This window comes from Sceloporus undulatus, chromosome 3 (assembly GCF_019175285.1).
Source record: "Sceloporus undulatus isolate JIND9_A2432 ecotype Alabama chromosome 3, SceUnd_v1.1, whole genome shotgun sequence".
NCBI lineage: Eukaryota > Metazoa > Chordata > Lepidosauria > Squamata > Phrynosomatidae > Sceloporus > Sceloporus undulatus.
In genome coordinates, this window is record NC_056524.1 from 212091606 (window position 1) to 212118898 (window position 27293).

Below are 27293 nucleotides of genomic sequence, written 5' to 3' on the forward strand. Positions count from 1 at the left end.
AGACTGTACTTATTCTTGCAGGCATTTAGAATGAAAACAAAAAAGTCTTTGTCCTGCTGTTTGTTTTTCCTGTGATTTCTATTAATTTGGTGTTTTTTTTTTAAATGGAAGGCAACTATCTCTCTTCACAGAGGTTACATAAAGATTTACCTATGGTCCCATGAACAGAAGGCATCCATTCCCTCACTTTCAGAAAGCTTCCCAGGTGCTGTATTTCCCTCTTACATCCATAGGAACAAAGTATGTGTGGCATCTGGCATTTCCTTCCCTTCACATTCATGTTGCTAAGATGTGAGTTCTAAGATCAGGGCTGTTGTTGTGCGCCTTCATGACACTTCTGACTCATGGCAATCCTAAGCTGAATCTATCAGTGTTTTCATGGCAAGTTTCTTCACAGGGCGTTTGCCATTACCATCCACAGCTGCTGAGTGTATGACTTGCCCAAGGCTAAGGGCAGAGAACCTGTAAGATCAGTGAGACTTAATGTCTTTGGGTTTTCAGAAACTGAATAAAAATGGAGAAATTGTGAGGTTTGAAATAAGCATGTGCTCCCTTCAGCCTGCATCCTCAAATGATGGGCATTGACTGGCAAAAATAACAGCAGCTTGCAAGAGCCCTCCCACCTGCAAACCACATTGGTGCATAAAAAACTAAGTGAAACATGTTGTCTTATTCTCTGTATTAAGTATGGCTTGTGAAAGTGCATGAGCTTATGCCATTCCCTTGTCATCAAATATGTTACATGTGACTCTAGTGTTGTGGTTTCAGTTATGCCATATCTATTCTACTTGCATTTTGAATTCTGCACCATAGACTCCACCAACAGTGCTAGCATTAATTCAGTATTCAGCACTGCCTAACTGTATAATTGAAATGCCCCTACAGTCTTTAATAATACACTGCACATCACACATGCATTCATATTTTACATGTGACTTTATGCAGTCTCCTCCTGAGTTGCTTGCACTCTCTGCTTAGTATATACTTTATTTATGTGGCACAGTTGTTTCCTGCACTGCACTCATCTGTGGCAGCCTAGTATTGTGCATGAACAATACTCACCTGGCAGTAGCTCAGGGATGAGGATTTGTACAGATATGTAGTAAATGAGTATCATAAGCCTGAAAACTATAAGCAAAAAGTTTTTGAGGATTCTGTCAAGGTTCCAGAAATCTTCATTTCAAGATAGTATCTCTGCATTATGCCATTCAGTAACTAGAAGGAGAACATGCTATCAAATATATTCCAGGAACAGAGGGTGGACCAAAATGGCAGATCCTTATGTAAGCCCACAGGCTATTAGCTGACCACTCCTGGCCTACAGTGCAGCATTTCCAGGCAGGTGAAGGAGAGAGGAGCTTATGTAGCAGGATAGGGGGAGTAGATGAGAATAGCTGGGATATCAAAGAAAATAATTATAGAAGAAGGAATTGAGAAGCAGCCAAAGTTCCTGCCACTCTAGATGGATGCTCACTAAACCATTCACTACTTATGCGGATGGAGGCAATACACTTCCCTGCTGAGCAGATCACCACTCGAAACAGGACATGGAGGCGTTACAGTATTGTTTAGTGTACAATATTATCACTGAGTGTCTCTTAAAATGCTGGGAACATGATACTCATTGAAGAGGATATAGATGCGGATGCCCCTTTGGGTCTCAACTTTGTAAGGCCATTCCCTAGCTTTAATGTAGGACTTCCACTGATATAAGATATGCCCTAAAGTCCTATCCATCCAGCACAGCAGGATTTTCCTAAATGACACTTCAGGATGGAGACACTGGAAAGAGAAGCAGCTTTAAAAGATATCAAATGTGCTGGGAAGGCAGGCAATAAAAGGAGAACAAAGGTTCAGATCCATGCTGCTTTCTTGAAAGCATTTAGCAGTAGCACTTGCCAGACCTCCTTTAATGGCAATGCAATGAAGAATTTGGAACAGCAAGCAATTTCTTCCGGATTCATACATGGCAATTCCTGCTGATCTTACTACTGCAGCAGTATTGTGCTATTGTTATTATGCCCCCAACAGAATTGCAGAATGTGTTTTTCTGACATACATAACATCATAGAAGATCACATCAAGATTCTCAGCAAAGGCGTGAAACAATATTCCTCCAACCAAGCTGCTGAAAGGAGGGCTTTTTGGGGCAGTCATCATATTGCCAAGACTGCCATCATGTGGTATCACTGGGAATTTGATTTTTCATAAAGGCTCTGCAAGTATAACCAATTTGAGATTGGAAAAAAGATCTCTCTCATTCTCTCTTTACAGCATTCTCTGGACTTTACTGCACTCCTTTGGAGCATGTGGAAGACTCCCCATTACTTCAGAAACTAGACACTTCTGCCATTCCCAGAAATAGAACTTTGACACAAACAATGGAGCGAAGTCATATTTAAGAGAGGTCTCTTTCAGCCCATATAGCAAGAAGTCCCTTCTATGAAGGGAAAAGTGCACACTGGAGAATATGAGATGCCATGACTGTTATGAAGGGGAAGAACATGGGAATATATCAAGGCTGGGCAATTACGGAGTTTCAGATATTGGAATGTAACTCCCAAAAATGGTGAGGGATCATGGGCATGTTTCAATCCTACACAACTTTCAAGATCTGGAAGGGAGATCCTTCCCTCAGTCCCACCACCATCAAAGGCATATTTGGAGAGCACAAGGATGCATGTTCCTAGACAATGGAGTTCTCTAAGGAAGACAATCCTTGATCTTTCCTTGTTGTCCATCTGGCAGCAGGTAATGCTTTCCTACTCAGCAACTAACTGGTATGGACAGAGAATTTTAAAGGGATTAGTTTGTCTTCCTTGTTTTCATTCCTGAAGAAAGAAAGCCAAGATATAACTTCTGGAGGGTACAACTGCTTTTATATGTGTGTGTATGGCAACCCCATAGGGTTTTCTTAGGCAAACAATACTAAGATGGTTGACCACTGATGTCTCTGAAATTTAGCCTGCAAGACCTGGTATTCTTTAATGGTCCGCCATTTCAAGTACTAACCAGGCCTCATTCTGTTTAGCTTCCAAGATCAGATGGAACCTGGTGACTTCAGAGTATTTAGGCTTCTTACTTCAAACCCCTTCTGAAGAAACCTGCCATGAATAAAACCTCATGAATAGGTTCACCTTAGGGTTGCCATACGTCAGAAATACGTCAGAAAGGCACAAAGCTGTAACAAATTAAGAATCACCATTGGGGGTGGGTGGGGATGAATGTAGATGTAAATGTTGACAAACACACATATTTGCCACCAAATTTCAGGATCTAGTCATCTAAGATTAAATGGTAGTTTCCTTTATTCCTCACTGGAGCTCACCTCCTTGTTGAGTGTAACTGCTTTAACCAATTGGTCTGAACTCTCTCAAGCTGATAAAAGCTGGGGATCTTGTGTAAAATCTGGAATACAACTGTATGTACAACTAACCTGCTTAAAATCATTAATTAAAATTTATTATTATTTTACTATGTGGCCCAGTCTATTGAACTATGCAACAAAAAAAATAACGAGTCTATTGAACAAACGGCAACTCAAGCAGCCCAAATAGTACAAATAGATTTATTCCAAAAGTTATCTTTTTAAAAGTATATAAAACAACTAAGGTTACAATCAGAAATGAAACACAGACATTTCTAGTCTATGACAGGTTTGCACACAGAACGTTTTGATGAAAGAATGGGACTCAAGTGGAAAAAACAAATCTTAATAATGACTCAAGTCATTTTCATTCTCTCATTGGCACAGCCTGAAGTTACACACACTTTCAGGATGCTTTTTAGACATTCATTTTTAAACATCCTTTTATGCAGGGTAACACAATAAAAAAGTATGTGTGTGTGTGCGCGCGCATGTGTGTGTATAGTAAATCCTCCAGTATTCTGAAGTGATTAGGGGGAAAAAAACCCTATCTTGTATAGTCAAACTGATGCATAAGACAAACTCCAGAGACGTATGTTCTAAAAAATGGACACAGGGTGCTATCCATTTCTGAAAAAACGTGTCCTTCCAAAAAGAGAGGGATATAAAATGCATAAAGAAAACTGATATTTAATTCCTGGAGAAAACCTAGCAGACATAAACAGCAGTAGTCGGCTTATGTTTGTCACCCTTCCATATAACCTAGAAAAAAACTAATAGGCACAGCGAAGATGAATTTTCCCAGAAGGGAAGGGAAGTATGTTTTTGAACTGAGCACATCTCTCTGGCGATTCCACAAAGTGCAGCCTTCCTCACAAAACCACCAGCATAAGTTAGAGGCAAAAAACAAACAACAACAACAACAAACCCAAACATGCACACGCAAATATTTCAAGAAATTTAGCTGAAGAGCAGCAAAACTTTGTTTCAAGAAGGATAAAATTTGCAGCACCTGGTAGGAAAAGTAAAGAGTAAAATTGAGAAGGCAGTCTCCAACACAGAGCTTGAAAACAAAGGTTGTTGTTGGTGGCAAGTGTTTCCTTTTTTGAACATTTACAAATTAAAACATCTCTATACCCAGCCTTAACTGTCAACCACCATTCACAATTTAACTTTTGCCTCTACTCCCCCCCCCCGACAATTCTCCCACACACCTGTGCATTCTTCATCCAGGCAGTTATCTTCTCTTTAAATTAACAGTAGAACATTTTAACTCCCATCACTCCCAATTAAAACATACAAACATTTATGCACTACATTCACCAAATTAATACAACAACAAAACACATGGCAGAATCTGCCAGATTCTGCCAGTTATGCAGCTTAGGGATGCTGGTTACTGCAGTCCAGCAACATCAAGCATTGTTGTATGATTCTCAACCTATCCAACTCTGCCTTCCTGTCCTGCCAGTTTATTTGAAAAGGATATTTTCATATTTGGAACGTTCAGTGACACTACTATGATAACAACTATGAAAATATGTCCATTAAAGCTGTAAGGAAGACTATTTTTAGAAACCCATAAGCTTTCTACTTATGGTGGGTATATTCTTTTGCACCTTAGGCTTTGAGATCCTCTCCACCACCATGTACCTCCAAACTATGACGTCCGTTGCTTCTTGGCTGGCTTCAAAGGGGAGAATTCCTCCTCCTCTTCAATAGATTCATCTTCTTCGCTAATTTCTTCCTCCTCGCTGAATTCTGAGAGATCCTTTCTGTGAACTGAGAAACAACCAAGCCTGTTTATTTATGTTTCCGGCCCCTCCCCTTGCTAGCAAATGGTAGAGTACCCACCTTTACCAAAACATTTCTGAGTGAACTGATTTCCCCAGCCCTCCTCCCTTACTGTAGACAACAGGTCTCTACAGACTGCCCCTTTTCACACATCTGCACCTGCAATACAGGTGCTCTTGCAATATAGCATCTGACCAAACTATATAGCAGGACAGGCAAATTGCAGCCTGTAGGCTGTATGTGGGCTCCAGGAAACCCCAGGGTTAAAAAGAAAGTCAAATTTTCCCAAATGACCCCAGTGGAGCAATTTTGCTACTTTTTGCCTCCCTGCACTGTTTTATGGCCAGGGGAGGTCTTTAATAACTACTAGGGGATGAGGAAATGTGGTCAAAATGCTGTCCTTGCCCTCTAAAAAGTGTCAAATGATATTTATGTGCAAAGCATTTTATTTATTTAGCAGGGGGAGCACAGCCTTCCAAGGTCTAATGGGTGGTGGCAATGCAGCCACCTAACCCCTGACAGCTACCCATTCCTGCTATATATAAACCATGAAGAAAGCATAAGGACAGGTTACTCACCTGTAACGGTATTTCTTCGAGTGGTCATCTGCGAATTCATACAAATGGGTTTTACTGCACCTGCGCAGTGCTGTTCGGATACTTCTAGAATCACTGGGCAAAGTACACTTTGCAACATATAGAAACTTTTTGGCGGTAACCCCGCCCCCCTCCTATAAAGCCCCGGTTCCCGCTCTTTTCCCTAGTTCCAAAACTTTTCCGCCAAGTCGGCGATGCAAGACAGAGCCAAAGTGAGCAGGACACCGAGGGGAGGATGGGCGGGATTTGTATGAATTCGCAGATGACCACTCGAAGAAATACCGTTACAGGTGAGTAACCTGTCCTTCTTCTTCGTGGTCTCTGCGAATCATACAAATGGGTTAGACTGACAAGCTTAGGTATACGGCGGAGGGAGTGTCCTGAAACCCAAGCTATGGTAAACCAAGGTAATTTTATTATATCAATAAAACTGCGAACCGTAAAAAGGGTCTGTCTCGTTCTTGCACAGAAGTTCAATATGGACATAACATTATAGTACCTGAAAAAGGGAATACAAGGTCATGCAAGACCGTACCCATTGGAGCTGTGCAAATGTAAGTGAAAACTCAATCAAATAATAACCTTGCAGACCTGAAGAGGGAATGTAAAGGTCATGCAAGACCAATCCCACTGAAAATGAGACATCATAGATCAATGTAAACACAGTACCCTCTGTATAACACATGGCACAACTCACACTAGTAAAACATTCAATGCAAACCAGAAACCAACACAGCACTCCCAAAAGCTGCGTCCCGAATGGCCCTGGTGTCCAGTCTATAATGCTTTATAAAAGTCAATGGCTGGGACCAAACAGCAGCCTTACAAATATCAGATAAGGAGATTCCAGCTAGAAAGGCAGAGGATGCTGCAACCGCCCTGGTCGCATGCGAACGCACCCTGGCCGGTGTCGGTTTGCCCGACAGTTCATAACAGAGATGGATAGTGTTAGCAATCCATTTCAAGAGTCTTTGGGGTGACACCGGTAGGCCCTTTCTAGGTTCGGAATAGCATTGAAAAGGTCTTTCGGAATGACTCGAACCCATTGTTCTATCTAAGTAGAAAGCCAAAGCTCTCCGAACGTCCAGCATATGCAAGCTGCGTTCCTCCGCAGTGGATGGGTTCGAAGCCAAGGTTGGCAATACAATGTCCTGACACATGTGAAAGAAGGAAACCACCTTAGGAAGGAAGGTGATATCAGTTTGGAGTACGTCCTTGTCCCTGTGGAATCGAAGGAAGGGTTCATCCCTCCGCAAGGCAGGCAGGCAGAAGTGATGGCCACAAGGAATGCAGTCTTCCAAGTTAATAGTCTCAAGTCCGTTGTGGCCAAGGGTTCAAAGGGCTTGGATTGGAGGGCGGACAATACAACGTCCAAGCTCCAAGCCGGAGCAGGAACAGAGACCTGGGGGTGAATGTTATTGCAACCCATTAAAAAGTTCTTAACAAGAGGGTCCCTGAAAAAGGAAGGCAAACCATCATATTGAAAGTGGGAACAAATGGCAGACAGATAACATTTAATGGACGTAAGGCACAGTCCCGCGTCCAACAACGACATCAAGAATTCAAGTACCACCGGTACCAAGACGCGGTGCAGTGGCAGGTCCCTCTCTTCGAGGAAATGCAGAAATCTCTTCCACTTAGAGGCGTTGGACCTCTGGGTCGCTGGCTTTTGAGTGGCACGGATCACCCTCCGTACCGACGGTGGAAGTAACCTCAGTGGTGAAGCCTCCACGCCACCATTGGTAGCGTGTCGATGTCCGGATGCCGGACTCTCCCGTCCTGGAGAGTGAGAAGGTCTGGTCTCGGCTCCAATCGGAGAAACTCGTTGTTGGAAAGGTGGAGCAACGACGGGAACCACAGTTGTCTCGGCCACCACGGCGTGACGAGAATCGCGTCGACGTGGTCCCTCGACATCCTCGAGACCACTCTGGTGAGCAGAGGAAACGGGGGAAAGGCGTAGAGCATCTCCCCGGACCAATCGAAGGCTAACGCGTCTCCGAGGGATCTCTCGTGTCGCCTTCGGGAGCAGAACTGGGGACAATGGCTGTTGGAGGCAGTTGCAAACAGGTCGATTTGAGGAGCTCCCCACCGGTAAAATAGGTCGTGGACTGTCTCTGGATGGAGCCTCCACTCATGGCAGGTCGATGTGGTCCTGCTGAGCTGGTCCGCCAGGGTGTTCTCGTCCCCGGGCAGGTGGATCACCTGAAGAAGGATGCCCCTTGAGATGCACCAGTCCCAGATCCTCAGGGTGATGTCCAGGAGCATTTTCGACTTGGTGCCTCCTTGTTTGTTGACATAATACATCACGGTTGTGTTGTCTGTCCTGAGGAGGACCACCTTGTCCGTGATGCTGGATTCGAAGGCCTTCAATGCTTTCTCGACGGCCAACATCTCCAATGCGTTGATGTGGAGTGAGGTCTCTTGCCAAGACCACCTCTCTCTCACACACAAGTCCAGGAGATGGGCGCCCCAGCCTTCCATCGACGCATCCGTCGTTAGGGTCATTTGAGGATGAGGCTGGACAAAGGGCATGCCGACGCAGACGTTGCGAGAATCTAGCCACCACAATAGGGAAGTGGTGCCGGGTCTCGGTATGGTGAGCCATTTGTCTGGAGGGTCCATCATAGGATCGAAGACCGACAGGAACCATGACTGGAGAGGCCTCAGCTGTAGTCTCGCCCATGGAGTCATGAATGTGGTGGATGCCATGTGTCCCAGGGCCACCTGGACGTCTCTGGCCCTTATTCTCCTGTAGGACCGGACGGCCCTTACCGCCATCCACAGCACCAGGAAATGGTCTCGAGGCAGGTAAGCGATGCATTCTTTGGAATCGAGGATGGAGCCGATGAAACAGACCTGCTTGGCCAGGACCAGATGAGACTTCTCTAGGTTGACCAACAGTCCTAAGTCCGACAGAAGACGGAGCGCAAAGCTGATGGCGTCCTGAAGCTCCTCCTGTGAGGGGGCTGCAAATAGCCAGTCGTCCAGGTACGGGAAGACCCTGAAGCCCTTCTGATGGAGGTAGGCCACCACCGGGGCCATACACTTCGTGAAGACCCTCGGAGCCGTGGCCAAGCCGAATGGGAGGACGTTGTAGTGATAGGCGACGGAGCCTATGGCGAAGGCGAGGAACCTCCAGTGGGACTCTCGAATCCCTACATGGAAGTAAGCATCCTTTAGGTGTATGGTTGCAAACCAGAGGTCCTGGTGAAGTAAAGGCAAAATAGAAGCCAGGGTTACCATGCGAAAACGTCGGCAGCGTAAAAAGGAGTTAAGTCCCCTTAAGTCTAATATGGGTCTGATTCCACCATCTGACTTCGGTACCGTAAAGTACCTGGAGAAAAAGGCTCTGGACAACAGTTCAGGTGGTAGGGGCGATATAGCCCCTTTCTGGAGAAGAGAGCGCACTTTGTCGAGAAGGGTGCCCGAGGGGGCGGTGGAAATAAAAGCTCCGGTGGGGGGGAGCTCTTTGAACTCGAGGGTGTAGCCCCTCCGGACGATGGTTAAGACCCAAGAGTCGGAAGTGATGGAGGCCCATACGGTGGCAAAGGGTCGAAGAATGTCCAAAAAATAGGGGCTAGGCGAAACGAAGTGCGCAGGGGGGGCTTCATGCTCTCTTTTTAGCCTGGTCGGTATCCTGCCTCCATGCCTTGCGGTATTTGGGGGGGTAAGCCTGACGGCCAGAAGAGGAAGAGGATTGGGATGGGTACCTCTGCCGCTGGGAGCCCTGCTGGCCGAACTGACGGTCATAATAGAATGGTCTCTGGGACTGACCTTGTTGTTGCTGCAATCATCTTCGGAACTGGGAAGTGCCAGGGGCGGACATGCCATGTTTCCTGGCGGCCGCTTTCATCCTAAACTTTCTATTAAGTTTGTCGTCAGTGTCGGCATGGAAGAGCCCGGAGTCATCGATGGGCATCTCCTCGATTGTGGTACGGACGCCCTGGTTGAGGTCTGATCCGCGAAGCCAGGCGTGTCGCCTCAGCGCGATGGAAGCAGCCATAGCTCTACCGGTGCACTCTGCCACATTTCTGGACGTGGTAATTAGCCAGCTCCCGATCGAGTGGGTTTCGTCCCTGATCTCGGCCAAGGTGCGCTGGGCGTCATCCAGAACATCAGGGATGATCAGAGATATTCCCTCCATGAGGGTCTGGACATAGGCCCTCATGCAGGCCACGTAATTTATGGCCTTGACTGCCAACACTGACGCCGTATATGCTTTCCTCGAGAGGGCGTCAATCTTCTTGGCCTCCTTATCCAAGGGGAAGGAAGATTGACGTTGCGTCGAGGTATGTTGGGCTCCCTCAACAATCGCGGAATTTTGGCGGGGGTGAGAGGCCAACCAGGGAGCGTTCAGGGAAGAGACCCTATACAGCGACTCTATTTTGCACGGTGGTCCCAGCAAAGAAGCGGGAGCGTCCCATGAGCGTTTGACCAGGGACTCCAGCGAAGGCAAGAATGGTATCGACGGCGGTGTCTGCATCCGACCTTGGACTCGCCTCTCTATCGGGTCCTTGGCCACTCCTCCAGGTAGGCCAGCTCAATGTCCAAGGCGCGGGACATCTTAATGACGTGTTCGGCAAACGAACGCACGTCGTCAGTCGGTGAGGCCGGCTCCGGTTGATGGAGGCCCAGTGAGAGGTCATCTGCTCGATCCTCATCATCCGAAGGGGCGTCGGATTCGGCAGGAGGATCCGGCGCCAAGTCCGAGAGAATGGTCTCCACCACGGTGAGTCGGAGAGCGAGAGCAGTCTGCACCACGTGATGTCACATCGTCCCGGTACCGATCTTGTCCAGGAGGAAACTTCAGCATGGCCACATCCCTTGGTACTGCCATGTAGAATCTGTCGGACTCAGAATCGTAAAAAAAGTCCTCTGCATCGGGCTCCCGCACTGGCGAGGGGGTAGGCGACCTCACCCGAGCCTGCGAGGGAACAGGTGATCTCCTCCTGTGAGGGCGGGCTTCGTCCTCATCCAGGTCAACATAGGAAACGGCCGTGGAAGCCGAAGGCTCAGTGGCGGAGGGTTGACCAACTCCGGCAGTCGCACCAACGGGGGCGGCGAGGTCCTTTTGACTAGGCTCTTCCTGGGAAAGACGACGCTTTGAAGCATGTCTGCGATCGGGGGATGCAGGCTTGCGATCCCTGGGCAGTGGAGAACGGGATCGGGAACGTCGTCGACCCGACTATCATCCTTTCCGGTCCCGGCTCCAGAGCGGACCTTAGCGTGATCTTTGGTCTTAGCCCTTTTGGAAGTTGAAACCTCCGGGGTGGAGCCGACAGTGGAACTGGCGGTGGACAAGGCCCTTTTCTTGGAAGAAGCTGAGTCCCGCGGTATGTCAGGCGGGAAGAATGGAATGGGCATCTCAGTGAACTTCGGGTCCGAGCCACCCTTGCCGTCAGTAGCCGCCTTCGAGCTGGACGACCCGAAACCATCCGCCTTGGAGATTGTGGCATGGTCTCTTGGCATCTTGCCCTCCTTAGGAGGCTTCTCACTGCCCTTGAGCTTCTTAGGGTTCGAGTCCGACAAAACAGACGCCTCGCGGGATTTATGTCCAGTGGCTGCCCGCTTAGAAGTCGTCACCTCTTCTCGAGTGGAAGGGGTACCCGCATCCGACTTCTTAGGCTTCTGGGCAGGCTTGGAGGCGGCACTAGGCTTCGAAGAGCCGTAGCCCAAAGCAGGGACCGGAACGGTCTGGCCAAGATCATGGGCCACTGAGGCCAAGGCCGGTGGAGCGCTGGCCGGACTAGCATGGGCAGAAGTCGGAGGGGCCGCGATGGGCGCAGAGGGAGCTGAGGCCGGACGGGTGTCCCCCTCCCGGATCTTCCCCTGAGCAATAGCGGAGGTGAGACGGGACTCCCGATTCTTTCTGGCCTGGGAGGACATAGACTTACAGTGCGGGCAAGCCTTTGCGTCACGGTCCCTTCCCAGGCAAAGAAGACACGAGGAGTGTGGGTCTTGGACGGGGACCTTTCCCCCGCAGACGTTACATTTCTTGAAAGGTGGAGACATCTTCACCGGTCGACAGGCAACGATGAAATCCAAACTCAAGGTCAACAGTCCGAGAGGTCAAGGTACACGGGGGAAAGTAGAAGCGAAATCCAAAACAGTCCGAGTCAAAAACCAGAAAGCAGTGATTCAATCAGAAACTAGCAAGAGCGAAGTTCCAAACAGCAGCCAAACGCAGTGGAAAAATGGAACTGGGGAAAAGAGCGGGAACCGGGGCTTTATAGGAGGGGGGCGGGGTTACCGCCAAAAAGTTTCTATATGTTGCAAAGTGTACTTTGCCCAGTGATTCTAGAAGTATCCGAACAGCACTGCGCAGGCGCAGTAAAACCCATTTGTATGATTCGCAGAGACCACGAAGAAGAAATATGAAGATCAAAGATTAGATACCAAAGGTTATATGGATAAATCCCTTATATTCCATATCTAAAAGGACACTGCTCCTATATACTTCTTCCCATCCCTTAATATTTAGTGCAAGCCTCTCCATGCCCTCAAGAGCTATCCAGACTCATATGTTCTTACAGATTTGATGACGTCCTGAAAGGTGAACAGGCCCTGATCCTGAGCGCAGCCGGAATGTCACTGGGGGCTGGAGTTCAAAGTTCTGCAAAGCCACCTGCAGAGGAAAAAAGTCAGGGCACACATCATGAAGAATCAACTGTCTATGCCATTTAAATCATCATGACTCTTGGTTTTCTTTGCAGATTGTCATGAACCTGTCCTGACATTTGGTTCGCTTTTATTCTATCAGCACAACTAAACATGGAAACAGACCTGACTCTTAATTTTGTTGAATGTCTTTCAGTCCAGATCAGTACAACCACAACTAGATTTACTGCAGAATAAATATTGCATCAAACCTACCAATCTGAATGGATTAAAGTCAGCTCAAGGCTGAACTGAATCTACTGGCATGCATTACCAAAGACTTCCTGACTGGGACACATGGAAGAGGAAAATCCTTAGGACTTCAGAAAATCTGTACAAAATCTTGCTGCAAGTATTACAAAACTGTGTGCATCAGAAGTAACCCTTAGGCCTACAAGCCCAAGCCAATGATTTTTACCCTTTCTGAACTACCAATTAGATCAACACCTTGTAGTCACCCAAGTCCCCAATCCAAGCAGATAATTTTACCATGGGCTGGCATGACCACTTCAGGTTGGCCACTGGTACAGCAATCTCCTTGTTCTGATAGTCATGCCCAACAAGCTCCACAATGTTGCATTCATCCTTGGCATTTGCTGACAGGCAAACCTTAAAAATAGGAGTTAAAAAGGCTTAGGGTGGGATCCTATTGAGGTTTCCAGTCAATGGAATGGCTAGAAGAGTGGAAAAGGTGTTTCCTAGCAAGCTCCCTCACTCAAAATATCCTTCAGACGGTTGGGGAATGCTATGGAACATATTTCGGGATTGTGAAGAGAGGATACTGTCTGTTCATTTAACACTGGATCAGATCAAAGACCTCTCTAGCCCAGCTTTCCATTCCTACAATGTCAATCAGATACCAATGGGAAATCTTAACTATGGGATTTCACCTTTGGAACTGCAAACTCCTGCCTTGATATTATCCCTTGGAAAAGAACTCAATGACCACAGGGTAGACAATTGGGGTCCAGTTAGTCATAGTTATTTAAAAGAAAAGGTAGGGAACCATAGTATTTGCTGAAGGTTACACTCTACAAATTCTTGCTTTATGATTTGCAATCATACACCCCCTTCGCTGCTGTTGTGCACTTTCCAATTGTTTGCAACTTATAGCAACCCTAAAGGGGTTTCTTGGAGTTTATCATGGGGTTTTCTTGGCAAGATTTGTTCAGAGGAGGTTTGCCATTGACTTCCCCAGAGGCTGAGAGCATGTGACTTGCCCAAGGTCACTAATGGGTTTCATGGCCTAGCTGACAATTGAACCTTGGTCTCCAGAGTCGTATTCCAGCACTTAAACTTTTGGCTAACAAACCAGAAAAAACAGTTGTATCAACAAAACAATCTTCAAATATAGAGGACACAGTTTGTAAGCACACTGTCTCTCCCTCCTCTGTGGCTACCACCAAAACAAGACTGGCTGTTAAGACAGCTGAGACTATCCATTTCTTCTCCACTAGACATTTTAGCTGCTCATGGCTAGCAGGATGAGGTGTTACAACAAGGCTGTGTTATGTGCTGTTATCCCCATATCAGGTCAGGACCTCTCTTACCGTACTCAGAATTAGGAAATGGTCAGAGTCATCTTCTTCGCTCACTTGAAAAGTGAAGGAACGGGCAGTGCTGTTCAACTCACATCCTAAGGGTAAACAAACAAAACAAAAACCAAGCATACATTGAAACTGATAAGCAAAGTGTAAAAGCAAAACCGTAGCACCTTTGTGAGAAACCATCCCCCCCCCCTTCATTGACACTATTAGGGACAATCCTCACTACCACAGGAGCAGTTGTGTGTGTTCCATCTCAGCATGGTCCCACTTTGCAAGATCTTCAGAGAAGCAAATGAACTCTTCAAAAATCCAGTGAGCACCAGCAGACAAGAAAAATTATTCTTTTGGGCTACACCTCCCAGTCAGCACAGCTGGTGGAATCTTAGTTGTTGCTGTACAGAAAAGTAACTGCTTCCAAGCTTTGGCTACTATTAGCATTCTGTTAAAATGTAGAAATCATTTAAAAAAACACCAAAGTGATTAATTATTTGGTGAAGTAAAATTTGCTCAGAATGCATACATCTGAAGAAGCGGGTTGAATCCTACAAAAGCTCAGGCAGAAACCAATCAGGAGGTCCAAAACACACTGCAGAAGTAATCCAGTTTGAGACAGCTTTAAGTGCCCTGGCTCAGTGCTAGGGAATCCTGATAACTGTAATTTATTGTGGCACTAGAGCTGTCTAACAGAGAAGGCTAAATGTCTCACAAAACTACAGTTCCCAGAATTCTCTAGCACTGACCCCGGGCAGTTCAAGTGGTCTCAAACTGGATTATTTCTGCAGCGTATTCTGAAACCAGTTTAAAAAGGAGAAACTAGATCAGGACATTACTAGGAGGCCGATCACCCCATGTGACACCTTAAAGGGGGGGGGGTGACACCCCTGCTCCCCAAACATCTGCCTTTTGGCAGGAATGGGCTGTGGGGTTCATTGTTTGCATTCCTTTAAAATGCTGAAGAGATGGTGGGAGTGGGGAAGAGGCTCAGCAGGAGGAGAAAGGAGAGGCCCTAGGTTTTCTTTTTTATTAAATTTTTAAAATTATTTTAATATTTTCATTAAAAACATCACATCTTTCTAAATTTTACTTTAAACACATGAAACTCTGTGCATGTAAATACATTTAGGTTGTATGACATTGTAACATAGGGGTATACAGTGGGCCCTTGGTATCCGCTGGGATTTGGTTCTAGGATCCCATCCCTGTGGATGTTCATGTCCCATTATATTCTATGGCATCCCTTTGACAAAATGCCCACATTGAGATTTGCTTTTTGGAATATAATTCTTTTTAACATGTGGCCTCTTGGGAGGAGGTTAATGGGGGGCCGGGGGACACTATGAGTTGCTGCACCAGCAATGAACTAGAGTCCTCCTTTTGCTCCACTGTGAGTCAGTGAGTTTGAATCTCGGCTCAGTCACAAAAACCCCACTGCAAAAATAATCCAGTTTGAGACTGCTTTATACTGCCCTGGCTCAGTGCCAGAGAAGGCTAAGCGTCTCACAAAGCCACAGTTCCCAGAATTCCCTACCACTGCGCCAGGGCAATTCAAGGCTCAGTGACAGGGAATCCTGGGAATTGTAGTTTATTGCAGAGTTGTGAAAGCGGAGGCCAAGTGTCCCACAAAGCTAGTTTCCAGAATCCCCTGGCATTGAGCCAGGCCAGTTCAAGGGCTCTCCAACTGGATAGTCTCTGCAGAGTGTTTTGGAGCTGGGCGCCCTTGGCCAAGTAGTGCCACTCTCTCAGCCTCAGGGAAGGCCATGGGAACTTGCCAAGAAAACCCCGTCTTGGCCTTAGGGCTGCCATGAAGTTGGAAACGGAAGGCCCACAGCAAGAACGAGGGGCTCCCAAGGGAAGGAGGGAGCCTGAGGACTAGTCTTGTTTCCAGCCTGGAGGAGGGGTCCTTGGGTTGGGCCAGATTTAGGCGTTGCTGTCCGTCTGACTCCTGCAGGGAAGGTAAAGCCTCCTGAAGAAGCCCTGCTCCGAGGCAGCCACGTGGAGAGGGCCCCATGAGGAGCCACGTGCCCTGCTCTCCTTCTTCCCCGGGGCCAAAGGAGCAGGCCCCCAAAGGAGGACAAGTCCCAAAGACGCCTGCTCTTAGTCGGCTCAGGGCGGAGGGCAAGGTGGGGCTCCTCCTGAGCAGAAGGCCCTGGCCCCAAGGAAAGCCTGCTCCAAAGGGAGGAGGAGGCCCTCTGGGCAGAAGAGAAGCCCAAAGCACCCAAGGCTCATCCCCGCTTCTTAGGACAGAAGGCTGGAATGGAGGACTTGGCCAAAGAAAGGCGCCAAGGCTGAGAGCAAAGTAAAAGCAGGAGCGGGCTCCAAGAGAGGGGGTCCCACTGGGCAGAGGAGGAAGAGGAGGCCCTCTCTTTCCTGGCGCCCTCCACAGAAAAGCCCCAACCCCCGGACCCAGGAACCCCGCTTCTGGAGGCCATGGGGGGGGTTCCTCCTGGAGAGGAGCTGGAAAGGAGGCTTCGACCCAAGAAAAAACTCCAAGCACTCCCATCCAGAAGAGCAAGGCATGCGGTGGGGATTCCCTGGGCAGAAGGCTCTTGGGGGGGGGGCTGGGCTGGAGGACCTGTCCCGGGAATGGAGGACCCCTGACCCCCCCCCCCTCTCCTGGCCCCTACGAAGGCGAAGAGGCTGTGCAGCTGGAGGGCTTCTCTCCCCCGACCAGGCTCTCCAGCTCCAGGTAGGCGCCATGCCTGCGCCGAAAGGACCAGGAGCAACCAGGGGCAGCCCTTAAACCCTGAGTCCCGACGACCGCCCCAAAGAGCTGGGCCGGGTTAAGAGGGAGGAGCAGGAGCAGAGCCCGGCCCTCCGCCGGGGAAGAGCCCAGGAAGGGGGCTGGCAGGGAGGCCTCCTGCTGCTCCACGTGGAGCTGAAGACCTTGGAGTCGCCCCCTGGGTGGCCTTGGCAAAGTCACACTCTCTTCAGCCTCCGAGAGGAAGATGGCCATGGCAAACCCCTTGTGAAGAAAACCCTGCCAAGAAAAAAAACAAACCCCAAGAGAGACTCTCCGTCCCCAAGTCGGGAAGGGAGCACTCCCCAAAAAGCCCAGCCAGGAGGGAAGGGGGGCCCTCCTGCTCTTCCAGAGACTGAAAGTGAAAATCATTTGAAAAAAAATGCTTACATTTGGACTGAATCGCATGTTTTACCCCACGAGCACCAAAAGGAGGCCACAACCTGGAGACTTCTTGAGGGATCCTTGCTCCCTGGGATGGAGACACATTGGATGGCAAGGGTTGATTTCCTGGACTCTGCAAACCTCCCTATTTCCCGATGGCCAGAGGGGAGGAGGAGGAGCCTGCCTACCCAAAAGATATCCTCCCCAGTTACCATCTTTGCTAAGGACTGGAACAACCTCTAGGCACCCGACTAATATCTCCAATGGTTTTCCCTCCTGTTGGTTTGTACATCTTGCCTGTTTAGAAGCCCATGGAGCCTCCCATGCTTGCAACAAGTACATTGTGCATTTCCATTGGCCATAAGGATCACTGGGGATTTTTGTTTAAATTGAAGGCGTTCAGCAAGACGATCAAGAGCTCTCCTTGCAAAAAAGCCAACAGGGACAATGTGAAGTCGAAGGCTTTCATGGCCAGCATCCATAGATTTTTTGTGGGTTTTTCGGGCTTTGTGGCCATGCATTCCCCGAAGATGCCAGCCACAGATGGTAGCAAAACTTCAGAATAAACTCTTCCAGAAACTAGCCAAATAGCCTGAAAAACCCACAAAAAACTAACACATGGACACTTACCTCCCCCAGCCTCACAGGAGCAGTTCTTTTATTGGGATGAGATGGTCCTCCCTCCACAGCTACAGAGCCAGAAGCCTCCCTTTCCAGGACCCTGTCCTCCATTTCAGCCTCCTGTCCAGGAGGAATTCCACAACCTCTCCATTCTGAGTGGGACTTAGAACCATGAATTTATATTTATATCAGTATTTTAGCTTTTCTTTGGTCATATCCTCCATTCCAGCCTTCTGTCCAGGAGGAGGTCCAATATTGGCATGCAGATTTAATATGCATGGCTGGAGCAGAATGGCACCCTCCCTTTTCAAGATGATATAACAACAAACATAATAAATGTTTATCCTGTCTCTCCTCTAGGCTCAAGGGGGTACATATTGAAATACAAACAATTAAAAAGAGAACACATAAAGCTAACAGTTATAATACAGTCACCCCTCCCTGTTTGCAGCTTTGACTTTTGCAGCTTTGAGTAATGTGTTTTCTCTGAAATCTAGGTCCTCTGGAGGGACCTGTGTTTTTTTAGGTTAAAAACTATAGTGTTTTTTATCTGCTATTTTTTCATTTCATGGGGTCCTGTGCTTCTAACCCCCAAGAATGTGGAGGGTCCACTGTATGGACAGGTTGCTTACCTGTAACAGTATTTCTTTGAGTGGTTCATCTGCGAATACATTAAATGGTTTCACTGCGCCTGCGCAGTGCTGCTGAACCTACTGATCACTGGGCAAAGTTTACTTTGCAAACATATTGAAACTTTTGGCGGTAACTCTGCCCACCCGTTATAAGGCCCCTGCCTTCCCGCTCTTTTCCCCAGTTCCGCAATTTTTCCCAAGCAGATGAGGAAAGAGCCAATAAGAGCAGGACACTGAGGGGATGGACGGGTGGGATTTGTATGTATTCGCAGATGACCACTCAAAGCAATACTGTTACAGGTAAGCAACCTGTCCTTCTTCTTCGTGGTCTCTGCGAATCATACAAATGGGTTTAGACTGACAAGCTTAGGTAAGCGGCGGGGGAGTGTCCTGAAACCAAAGCTATGGTAAACCAAGGGTATATTTATTGCAACAATAACACCTTGAACCATAAAAAAGTCCGTCTTTTTGTTCATGCACAAAACTTAACACAATAACCTTGCAAACCTGAGAAGGGAATAAAAGGTCATGCAGACCAGTCCCTTTGGAATTGTGCAAATCAACATTCAACAGAATGTATAAAACAGTGGCATTATGTATACTAAATGCGAACACAAAAACCATCAGTAGTGCAATCAATGCAAACCTGAGACCACACCAGCCCTCCCGAAAGCTGCATCTCGGATGGCTCTGGTGTCCAACCTATAATGCTTAATAAAGGTCAGAGGCTGGGACCAGACAGCAGCCTTGCAGACATCCTTCAAGGGAATCCCCGACAGGAATGCAGAGGATGCTGACATTGCCCTTGTGGAATGGGACGAACCCTGCCAGGGAAAGGTTTGCCCAACAGTTCATAGCAGAGGTGGATGGTACCGGCCACCCATCTGGAAAACCTCTGCGCAGACACAGGCAACCCTTTTTCCGGCTCCGAATAGCACTGGAAAAGTCTTTCGGAGCGACTGGAGGCAGCAGTTCTGTCCAAGTAAAAAGCCAGGGCTCTCCTGACCTCAAGAGAGTGCGGCTTCGCTCCTCATCCGAAGTTGGGTTGGATGCGAGAGTAGGCAACACAATGTCCTGGCACATGTGGAAAGCAGACACAACCTTAGGCAAGAAGTATATTCTGTCCGAAGGACCACCTGTCTCGTGAAACCTCAGGAAGGGCTGGTCCTCCCCAAGGCACAGGGTTCGCCCGCACAGCGGGCAGAGGTGATGGCCACAAGAAAAGCGGTTTTCCAAGTCAGTAGTCTCAAGTCCGCTGTGGCCATCGGTTCAAAGGGCTTGGATTGGAGCGTGGACAGCACCGCTTCCAAGCTCCAAGCGGCGCTGGTACCGACACAGAGGAGGATGCAGGTTGGCACATCCCTTAAGGAACCCCTTCACCAAGGGATCCCTAAAAAAGGAAGCCCTCCCCCCGAATTGGTAATTGGCACAAATGGCAGACAAATAGCACTTGATGGATGTGAGGCACAACCCCTCATCCAAAAGCGCCATCAAAAACTCCAGCACCACTGGAGTGGACACCTGAGCAGGAGACAGACCCTTCCGGTCAAGAAAGAGGTTAACCTCCTCCATTTCAGGGCGTAGACCGCTGGGTGGAAGGTTTCCTTTCAGCCAAGATCACCGTCCTCACCGCCTCCGGCAGGGCGGGTTGGGCTGTATCCTCCAGGCCACCAGCGGTAGGCTCTCAATGTCCAATGGAGAATCGTCTGTCCTGGATTGATAACAGGTCTGGACGGGGGTCGGGCGAGCAGAGAAGCATCTCCTGGAGAGGTGGAGAAGGTGTGAACACAGGCCACCACGGGGTGTCAGGATCGCATGCGATTGGTCCGTTGTCATTCTGGACACCACCTGCGTGATGAGGGAAGGGAAGGAGGAAAGGCGTAGAGCAGCTCTCCCGTCCAAAGGAAGGCGAACGCGTCTCCGAGGGATCCGTCCATTCGCTTCCTGGAGCAGAACTGGGGACAGTGGCTGTTCCATCTGGTCGCGAAGAGGTCGATCCGGGGATTCCCACTGGTCGAAGAGGTCGCTGCCGTCTCGGGATGGAGCCTCCATTCATGGCCACAACGGAGATCTGCTGAGGCGATCTGCCAACTCGTTGTCCTCTCCGGGAGGTGAATCGCCTGGAGGGCACCTGTCTCTGGATGCACCAGTCCCATATGCGGAGAGTGAGGTCGGCAGGGTCCTGGACCTGGTGCCTCCTTGTTGTTGTGTTACATCACGGTGGTGTTGTCCGTCCTCAGGAGGACCACCTTGCCAGCGACAGCGGATTCGAATGCCCTCAGTGCTTCTCGACTGCCGACATTCAGCGTTGATGTGGAGAGCTTGTCCTGGGTAGACCACTTGTCCTTGACAACCAGGTTGAGCAAGTGGGCGCCCATCCTTCCAGGGAAGCATCGGTTGTCAGAGTCAGTTGGGGCTGAGGCTGATGGAAGGGCATCCGCGTGCACACGTTGCGGCAGTCCAGCCACCATCTCAGGGAAGCAGCCACAGGTCTTGGTACCGTGAGCCACTTTGACGGAGGGTCCTCCATCGGGGAGAAGACCGAGAGGAACCCGACTGCAGAGTCGAAGGCGAGTCTTGACCAAAGCGTGACAAACGTTTGTCGATGCCATGTGGCCCAGGGCGACTTGGACGTCTCTGGCCCTCACCCTTCTGTGGGGAGAGGCAAGGCCTGAGCGATGTCGTCAGCGCCTGGAAACGGTCTGGAGGGAGAAAGGCAGAGCATCTTTCAGAGTCGATGATGGCCCTGATGAACTTGACCTGTCTGGTCGGTGTGTGAAGTGGGACTTTTCCCGGTTGATGACCAGTCCGAGGGAGTCCAAAGGTGCAAGGCGAATAAGACTGCTTCCTGCAGCTCTCGCTGGGACTCGGCGGCAAACAGCCAGTTGTCCAGGTACGGGAAGACCATGAAGCTTTCTGATGAAGGTATGCCACTACCGGTGCCATGCACTTTGTGAAACTCTCGGTGCCGTGGCAAGGCCGAAGGGAAGCACGTTGTAGTGGTACGCGGTGGAGCCTACGGCGAAGGTGAGGAATCTCCGGTGGGACTCCTGGTCCCGATGTGGAATTAGGCATCCTTCAAGTCGACGGTGAACCACAGGCCCTGGTGGAGCAGAGGCAGAATGGAAGCCAAGGTTACCATTCGAAAGCGACGGTATTCAAGGAACAAGTTCAATTGTCTCAAGTCCAGGATGGGCCTGATGTCACCATCCGCCTTTGGTACCGTGAAGTACCTGGAGAAAAAGGCCCTAGAGCATTGGTTGGGCGGCAAAGGGGAGATTGCCCCCTTTTCAAGTAAGGTGCGCACTTCGTCGAGAAGGGTGTCCGAGGGGAGAGTGGACATGAAGGCTCCGGTTGGAGGGAGCTCTTGGAACTCGAGGGCATATCCCCTACAGACGATGTTGAGAACCCACGAGTCCGATGTTATTGAGGCCCAGGTGTTAACAAAGGGCCTTAGAATGTCCAAAAAGAAGAGGGGCAAAGGGGAGACGAAGCGCGCTGCGTCCCTTCAGGCTCTCTTCTTCCCCTGGTCGGTGTCCTGCCGGCGGGACTTGCGGTACCGAGGCAGGAAGTTACGACGGCCAGATGAGGAGGAAGACTGCAAGGGGGTAGCGGCGTCTCTGGGAGCCCTGCTGTTGAGACTGCTGATCCTGGGAGAAGGTCCCCTGCGACTGACCTTGTGGCTGCCACGGGCGCTGTCGCTTTGACAAGGGCGAGATGGATGCGGAGGACATCCCATGCTTCTTCGCCGCCGCCTTCATCCTGAACTTCCTGTTCAGGCGGTTGTCGGTTTCGGCATGGAAAAGCCCGGTCCCGTCAAGCGGCATGTCTTCGATGGCCGCCTTGACGCTGGGATTGAGGTCCGACGCCCTCAACCAGGCATGTTGCCGAAGCGCCATCGATGCCGACATAGCCCTTCCCGCACAGTCCGCCACATTCCTGGAGGCGATGATGAGCCAACTCCCGATGGAATGCGCTTCGTCCCGGATTTCTACCAGCTGCCTCTGGATCTCGTCTGGGACATCCGGTACGAGGGGGGAGATCCGTTCCATTAAGGTCTGGATGTAAGCCCACATGCAGGCGTTGTAATTGATGGCCTTCACCGCGAGGGATGCCGCCGAATAGGCCTTCTTGGCTAGGCCATCAATTTTCTTCGCCTCCTGGTCGACGGGGGAGGTCACCTGCTTCGGGACGAAACTATGCTGGGCCCCTTCCACTATGGCGGAGTTCGGCTTGGGGTGGTCGGCCAACCAAGCGCAGCTTGCCAGAGTGACCCTGTAGAGCGACTCGATCTTGCGGGACGAGCCGGACAGGGAGGCCGGGGCGTCCCAGGACCTCCGGACTATGGTCTCCAGGGACGGCAGCAGGGGGATGGAAGGCGGTGTGGGCACATGTCCGTGCACCCGACACTCCACTGGGTCACGGGTCTCCTCCTTGGGGAAGGAGAGCTCGATGTCCAGGGCCCTGGCCATTTTTACGACGTGCTCGCTGAAGGTGTGCACGTCGTCCGATGGAGACGATGGCTCAGGGTGATGCATCCTCTAAGGGGAAGCTGACGCTGAGAGGTCGTCGTCCTCGGAGGGGATGTTTGATGGAGACAGGGGCTCATCTTTGGAGTCCGTGTCCGAGGTGAGTGGAATGTCCGGGACTCTGACCTGGGACTTCGGACGAACTGGAATGCGAGCTGTCGAGGCCTCTGGCCGACGACGAGGCACTGCTGAAGAAGCCGTTGCAGGCGAAGGGGGTCTGTCCAAGATAGAGGCACTCGGAAGTGACCGGGCAGGTCTGCCTTCCCGAGAGTCCGTAGGACGAGGGTTGAGCCTGGTGAACTCTCTGATGGCTACATCTCTTGGAATGGACATGAAATATCGACCCGTCTCCGAGTCGAAAAACAAGTCCGGGGCTTCTTCTCCACGGCCATCCTTGCCATCGTCCTCATCGTCGGAATGGAGGAAGAGAGGAGGCAACTCCACTCGTGGGGAGCCAGCCGCGGTGTCCTCCGCGTCGCGGACAAAGTCCATGGTGGGCTGAATCGGCATGTCCAGAACCGGGACCGGCTGTACCTCAGGAGCGGGTTCCAGGATGGAGGGAGCTGCAGGAGCGCGGGCCTTCTTGGAAGGGGAACGCTTCTTGTCCTTTGCCTTGGAAGGCAAGTCCGTCCCGGCGTGATCTTTTGGCCGCTTGGACTTCTTAGGCGCTGGGTCCCACTCAACCTCCTTCCGGTGCTGCTTCTTTCCCGATCTCGGGGTCTCGGCTGGATCCTCAGGAGGGAAGAAGGGATTTTCCGGGAGGTCCAGGAGGATGGCGGCTCCCGATGAGGAAGGCCTTGGAGACTTAGCCCTCTCAAGGGGCTGGGCCTTTGTCGCTCCCAAAGGTGAAGCCGGCTCCCTCAACTTGGAGGCGTGTCGGGATGCCTTGGACGCCTTGGAGGACGAAGGCGAAGTGAGCCGGACCTCTGCCTCCGTCCGTTCCATCGCGTGCGAGCCCTCCAGGGACGGTTTCCTCAGGGATTTTGGCTTGGGCTCAGAACCCTCAGTCCCCGAGGTTTTCTGGGGGCACTTGGAGGGTTTGTCGGTGGCGCTGGGCGGTTTCGAGCCGCGGGCCACATCAGAGGTGGTGGGAGCCCCTGTCCCGGCTGGGACAGACACCACGCTGGCCCTGACCGATGCCACACTGGACACGCTGGCCCTGGAAGACGAAGCAGGTGGAGCGGTCAGCAGGACTGATGCCGGGCGGGAGCCTCCCTCCTGTACCTTGCCCAGGGCAATCACTGAGGTCAACCGGGACTCACGATTTTTCCAGGCTTGAGATGAGAGAGACTTGCAGAGCAGGCAAGCCTTGGCATCGTGGTCCTTGCCCAAGCATAGGAGGCAGGAAGAGTGCAGATCTTGGACGGGCACCTTGCCCCCGCAAACGTCGCACTTCTTGAAAGGTGCGGGCATGATTCCGAAGGCGTCAAAGCCAGAGGAAAATCCAAAACGAGGTCAACAGTCCAAAAGTCCGAAGTTACCAGGGGCGGGAGACAAAGAATGGTCAAAAGACGGTCCGAGGTCAAGTGAGAATGATTCCAAACGAGCTAATAGAGCGAGCGAAGTTCCTTCAAGCAGCTAGCGCGGCGGAAAAAAGGAACTGGGGAAAAGAGCGGGAAGGCAGGGGCCTTATAACGGGTGGGCGGAGTTACCGCCAAAAAGTTTCTAAATGTTGCAAAGTTAACTTTGCCCAGTGATTCCAGTAGGTTCCGAGCAGCACTGCGCAGGCGCAGTGAAACCCATTTGTATGATTCGCAGAGACCACGAAGAAGAAATTATAAAACCTTTGAAGTACATCATAGCAGCATATTCTTCAAAATATACAGAATTATTACTAAAAGCTTATTTATATAGCGCCATAAATTTTTCATGGTTCTTTACATAATCATCAAAACAAGAATACAGTTAAAACCTGCCTGCAGCGTACAATCTACAATCAAAAGCAGCAAAGATTATAAAATGACATTATTAAATAACTCTAGAACAGTAAACTATAAAAGCAATACACACTTATCTATCAAAATCAGGTCTTAAACTGGAAAGCTTCCCAAAACAAAATAGTCTTTAATTCAGACTTAAAAGTTCACCAAAGATCTAAAAAGTCATGTTTTAAAATTGACTGGGTAGGCCTGTCAGAAGAGGGGTCTTTAATGTTGTTTTAAATGCCATAAACATTTCCAGGTGTCGTATGGCTTCCAGTAGGTCATTCCAGTCTGAGGGCAGCAGACAAAAAAGTCCCCTTGGCAACAACAATTAGAGCAAACATTTCGCAGGGGACCTGAGTGAACAGAGCAGATTGTAGGGGAGAAGGTGATCCTGTAGGTAACCTGGATCCAAACGATGTAAGGCTTTACTTTGCCCAGAAATTAATTGGAAGCCAGTGGAGTGATTTTAAAATCGGTGAAATTTGATCACTTCTGGATGTACCTGTGATCAGTCTGGCTGCCATATTCTGAGCCTGTTGGAGTTTCTGGATGTGGTACAAAGCTAGCCCAATGTCCAGGCATAAGGTTACCAGTGCATGTACTACTATCTTTAGGACCTCTAAAGGGGTGCAGTTGGGGTATCAGGTGAAGGTGGTAACAGGTACTGCTGACTGTCACATCTATCTCAGCTGACATTTGGAGGGATGGATCCTGCACTCCAAAACTGAGAATAGACTTTCAAGGGGAGTGCAATCCCATCCTGAACCCGTTGATACACCTCCAGGCTCAGATTAAGAACCTTGATAGTAAGATCCTCTGTCTTGTCTGGATTCAGTTTCAATTTGTTTCTCTTCATCCAACCCATTACGTCTTCCAAGCATTCATTCAGAGGAAACACTATCCTTAGCTGAGACTGTTTTTGAAGGCATGGAGATGTATATTTGGGTGTCATCCATGTACTGATAGTACCCCACCCCATGCCTCTGAATGATCTCTCCCAGGGATTTCATGTAGGTGTTGAATAGCACTGGAGATATGATGCATCTTGCGTATACCATATAACAGCTCCTCTTTTGGGGAGCAGCTGTCTTTAAACACCACCATCTGGAACTTACCTGAAAGGCGAGACCGGAACCATTCTAACACAGTGCCTCCAACTGCCAACCCCATCAGCCATTCCAGAAGGATACCATGGTCAATGTTGTTAGGTTGCAGAATTATGAGAATTGCAGCCTAACATCTGGAGAGAATCCATCTCCCCGTATGCACTGTGCCAAGGGGGATTAGTTACAGCTAATTATCTTACTTAGGACACCTTGGTGTATGAAAAGGTAATGCCACCCAAACTATCTGATGCGGGGGACCTGCATTCCCCTCCCCTTTTTTCTCTTCTTCCTTGAAAACTCAGAACTAACAGCCAATGGCCCAGGGACAAAACCCACCACCCTGAATAGCAGTGGGATATGGTATCCTGTATTGATTACATGACTGATGTTTTCAGTTCACACACTGATGGTCTTGTGACATAGAATATGTCTTAATCTCAAGAGGCTGCAACAAAAGATTATGTATGTTGTTTCCCTTAAATAAAATAAATTCTGGTTGTGTTTCAGATGACAAGACCTGATCAAACCATTTGGGGCTATACACACCCAACACAGTAGTAGCAAATGGATAGTCCATTAATATCCTGGTTTACCTTCTGCTATTAACAACCCCATCTCTGCTTGCAACCATCTGTTTAGGTAATCATGGCTCTCCTCCTTAAAATTATGGGCCCGAGGTAATGATTATTCAACTCAGCTGTCATAGCCTACAAGGTATCCTGGAGTCTTTGCTTTGGCTTTTGTCTAGTGTTGAAGAACAGCAGCACCAGCACCCACAAACCTTATTTTCTTATTGAGCTAAGGATTGTTATAGTAATTCTTAGAAATGAGTTAACAACTAATCAAGCCCAGTGGTGCAGCTCACCAGCATTATCAGCTGGCCTCACATAGAAAGTCTGCTTTTGGTGAGGCAGTCGATTTCCCAGCTGTGGGCAAAGGCAGGGGGTAGCTTGCTGGATGTCATATTTATAGTACAGTATTTTATTTCTGTACAGTAAAAACAAAAGGGTTATTACCCCAGTGGGATACTGATGAGTTTTCCTGGTAGCTAGTTTCTGCTGTCAAATGTTTAAAGATGGAAGGAGAACCCACAGAGTGCTGGGGATGGAGCAATCCCAAAGCTACCACAGACAAAGCAGACATCATATCCCTCTTTTCGGTGAGGCAGTTTCCTTCCTGTTCTGTCAAGATAAAAAGTCTTAAAAGAGTTTTGAAGAACAAAGTATTAGGTATATCTACCTCCAGATAATCTGCACAGCATGCTTATTCCAATCCATCTTGAATTTATATTCTATCAGCCTGCAAAGAAAACAACTGCTGCATCAAACATAGGCACTTTTAACAGGTAGCCTCACATCTCAGTCTAGGTTGGACTGTACATGTTTCAAGAGACTTATC

General features: G+C 49.3%; 1 protein-coding gene across 3 annotated transcripts; it reads right to left on the minus strand.

Annotated features, from left to right (window-relative positions):
• Nucleotides 1–3552: 3552 nt before the first annotated feature.
• On the minus strand, nucleotides 3553–27053 carry NPM3 (nucleophosmin/nucleoplasmin 3). 3 transcript variants are annotated; one of them, XM_042460507.1, is made up of 6 exons: nucleotides 26912–27053; nucleotides 13965–14050; nucleotides 12904–13023; nucleotides 12289–12382; nucleotides 5021–5149; nucleotides 3553–4379 (listed from the first exon to the last, which is right to left on the minus strand). In XM_042460507.1, exons 1-5 carry the CDS (start codon nucleotides 27039–27041, stop codon nucleotides 5028–5030), a joined length of 552 nt encoding a protein of 183 aa, XP_042316441.1. In that variant the 5' UTR covers nucleotides 27042–27053; the 3' UTR covers nucleotides 3553–4379; nucleotides 5021–5027. The 3 variants fall into 3 exon arrangements, with proteins under 3 accessions (XP_042316441.1, XP_042316442.1, XP_042316439.1); XM_042460508.1 differs by having other exon boundaries at nucleotides 4987–5149; XM_042460505.1 differs by having other exon boundaries at nucleotides 3553–5149.
• Nucleotides 27054–27293: the final 240 nt, after the last annotated feature.